The sequence below is a fragment of the Propithecus coquereli genome, unplaced genomic scaffold (genome assembly GCF_000956105.1).
Source record: "Propithecus coquereli isolate 6110/MARCELLA unplaced genomic scaffold, Pcoq_1.0 Scaffold120, whole genome shotgun sequence".
Classification (NCBI taxonomy): Eukaryota; Metazoa; Chordata; class Mammalia; order Primates; family Indriidae; genus Propithecus; species Propithecus coquereli.
The window spans coordinates 5779084-5782375 of record NW_012136081.1 but is presented as its reverse complement, the minus strand read 5'-3'; the positions used below and the strand labels follow the sequence as shown (position 1 = coordinate 5782375).

At 37.5% G+C, this 3292-nt stretch overlaps 1 protein-coding gene across 1 annotated transcript in view; it reads right to left on the bottom strand.

Annotated features, from left to right (window-relative positions):
* CHKA (choline kinase alpha) overlaps positions 1-3292 on the bottom strand; it is a 72439-nt gene that overhangs the window by 51469 nt on the left and 17678 nt on the right. Inside the window, exon 2 of the mRNA XM_012665644.1 lies at positions 833-944. Coding sequence (XP_012521098.1) covers positions 833-944 — 112 coding nt within the window. The remainder of the gene's footprint in view (positions 1-832; positions 945-3292) is intronic.

The following is a 3292-nucleotide window of genomic DNA, read 5'->3' as shown; positions in this document are numbered from 1 at the left end:
AGGGGGGAGGCAAGGGCAATATACGTAACCTGAACATCTGTACCCTCATAATATGCTGAGATTAAAAAAAAAAAAAAAATTTAGTCAGAAAACTGCTCTGCTCTCTTTCATGAAGACAGAAATGGGCCCTTCCAAAGAAGATTAAAATGGGTATCAAATCCTACCACAGAAATATATCAGTCTGATATTTCTATGTGTGATCAATGAAATGGCAAATTCATGACATAAATAGTAAAAAATAAACAAAAAACTCAGACATGTGGGATATCCTATAATCAGATAATTCAACAAATAAGGTACTTTAATTGAAAATTAAATTAGATTATTTAAGTGATATAAAAATTTAGAAAGATTATGAATCTAACAAATTCAGTTTTAAAGAAATTTCAGAGAAGTAGTTATTAAATTCAGTTTTAATGAGATCATACTTTATTAACTGGGACTACTCTCTAAAATCCTTTTGATTATACCATAAAATAATACCTCCTCCACATTAGAATTTTATAGTCTAAGTCTAAGCTGAAAATTTCAATGTGTAGAAAATCCAAGAAACATCAAACACTATTAAAGCTTTAACCAACATTATACCTTCTCTAGATGTAAAACTAGAAAAACTTATACTACTTTACTGCTAAATAAGAGGTAAAAACAGTAATTAACTTAGAACGTAAACAATAAACCAAGGTGTATAGCCCAATTAAAGTAAATGCAATATATTTAAATATCTTTAGTAACACCACTAAGGTATTTAAAATCTCTTTCCAGGTATCTTAGGAAAGAAGATTAAAAATGTTAACAGGCTCCTCCCTCCCCAAGTAGCCTATGAACTCACCATCTGTAAAATTGCCCCGTACAGCCGCAGGAGCACTTTCCGAGGTTCGTCGCCAATGGTGGCTGTGTTATCAGGCAAGGAGCACTGGAACAGCATGTTACTGAGGCCACCTCTGTCAGAAAGAAGAGGACATTAAGTGTCTATATTTTGAAGGTAAGCCAAATCACTCTTCTTGGATAAATACAGATGAAAAGTCAGAGTTACATAATAACTGTTCTCATCTTAAGTCTTGATTTATTCTCTCAGGATACTTGGAACATAAATGATTAACTCCACACTCTTCAGATTAATTCCATGAGTAACATTAAAAACAGATACATTCCCAATCTGTTTAGATTTCTAACGTAGAGTTGGGGAAGAGTTTTTAAAATTTTTTTTTACATTGCCTGTGTGCACCTCCACATGGCATTTGCCTCTAGAGAACAAGGACCAAAGAGAAATCTCCTCAACGCTGAGAATGGGGGGAGGGGGAGGGGGCATCCCAGATGCATCCTTGCAATCTCATTTTTCTAGAATCCAAAATTTCTATCATATTCCCATAATTACCAGGCTAAAATCTTAAGGCAATGTTTAAACGTTCTCCTCCGAGGCTTTCCACTTGACATGTCATTCCAAGATGTACCCCTTCTACGTCGGTGTTAGTAAAATTTGTCAACCAATTCTGACTAACAGCCTTTTCAAAAAACTTGTAACATTAACTGGTTATTGGGAATTTCAGGTGAAATAATACCCTCAAGTCACATTCAACTCTGAATACCCAATTCCCTATATTAAATTCTCTATGTTGAAATACCTAGTGTTGTTTCCATTTTCTTGCCAGAGTCCTGACCGGCACACATGGCCAAAGCTTCAGCAGCATCTTGGATGAGAATGAGAGCCACATCCTAGGAATAGCTGAGCAGTTGGCTGAAAGGAGCCTGAATCCCCATCAAACCATGGAGTTGCTATAACTGCCCAGACCTGGCCACTTTCAGACTTCTTTAACACAACAGGGAAATAAATATCTATGTTCTTTATTTTAAGCCACTGTTAGCTTGGGGTTTTCTGTTATGAGCAGCTACGGCTAGTACTGACCCAGATTAGTACCACATACACTTTACTTGTATTCTCTCAATCTGGAAACTCCTCCTTACTCTTCTCTACTACCTAAAAACTACCTACCTTTTAAGACCAAGTTCAAAGTCCAACCTCCTCAATGAAACTTTTCCCATCTTCACTGTCAGCTCCTTGAAAGCAGAGATAATGTCTAACTTTTAATTCTCAAGGCCCAGTGGCTCCAAATGGTGGAATGCTCAATAAAGATTTTCTAAAAGTAATAATAACCAGCACCACTCTGTTCCACTGACATCACCCTTCTCTAAATCCCTAGTTATATTTAATTTAATAACTGGTTATCTTGTATGGCTTTCTAATAGGTTTAGTGAGATAGCCTTGGCTCCCTAGATAGACCGTAAGCTCTCTAAGGGACAGTCCCATCTTCCTGTAGGAAGGCATCATGCTAAGAGAAAGACACAGAAAGCCATGGATTGAAATCCCAGTTGTGCCACTTACTAGCCATGCAGTCGTGCCTGTCACTAAACCTCGCAAATTCACTCCTCTGTAAGAGGAACACTTCATTTAGTCATTATGAGAGCTCAGAGTTATGGATCCCTTGTCCTGCAATGTCCTAAATAACGGACATGGATTAGCTCATTTCATCCACCCAACAATCATACAAGATGGAACTGACATTGATCTCCAGGGTGGATGCTGGTATCACCTCCATTTTATACATGAGAGAACTGAGGCACACAATAAAATCACACAGCATGTAACGAGCTAAGCCAGGACCCAAATCCTGGCATATGGCTCCCAAGTCCTTGCTTTAGCTACTATTCTGTGCTAAGAGACAAGAGGCAAAGCTGGAGAGCACCAAGTGCCACATTAAAGATGTAGGAGGTGCTACATGAGCTGCAAAAACTACCCACAAAAAAGCCTTACATCAGGACTGCTCTACAAAAACTTCCATGAAACAAATGTCTTACACTTCCCTGTCACTGCTATAACAAATTACCACAAACTCGGTGGCTAAAACACCACAAATTTGTTATCTTACATTTCTGGAGTTCAAAAGTCTGAAAAATAGGTCTTACATGGCTAAAATCAAGTTGTTGGCAGGGCCACAGATCAAAAAGATATACACCCCATTCGATATACACCCCATTTCAGGAAACACATACAAAATAACTGAAAACATATTCTGACATGGCTAATGAACTTTTAAAAATAAGGTTACTGGGGGAAATGGGAAGTTAGTGCTTAATGGGGACAGAGTTTCAGTTTGGGAAGATGAAAAAGTTCTGGAGATGGATGGTGGTGATGGTAACAAAACAGTGCGGATGTACATGATGCCACAGAACTATACACTTAAAAATGATTAAAATAGTAAATTTTATGTTGTTTGTTTGCTTATTTATTTAT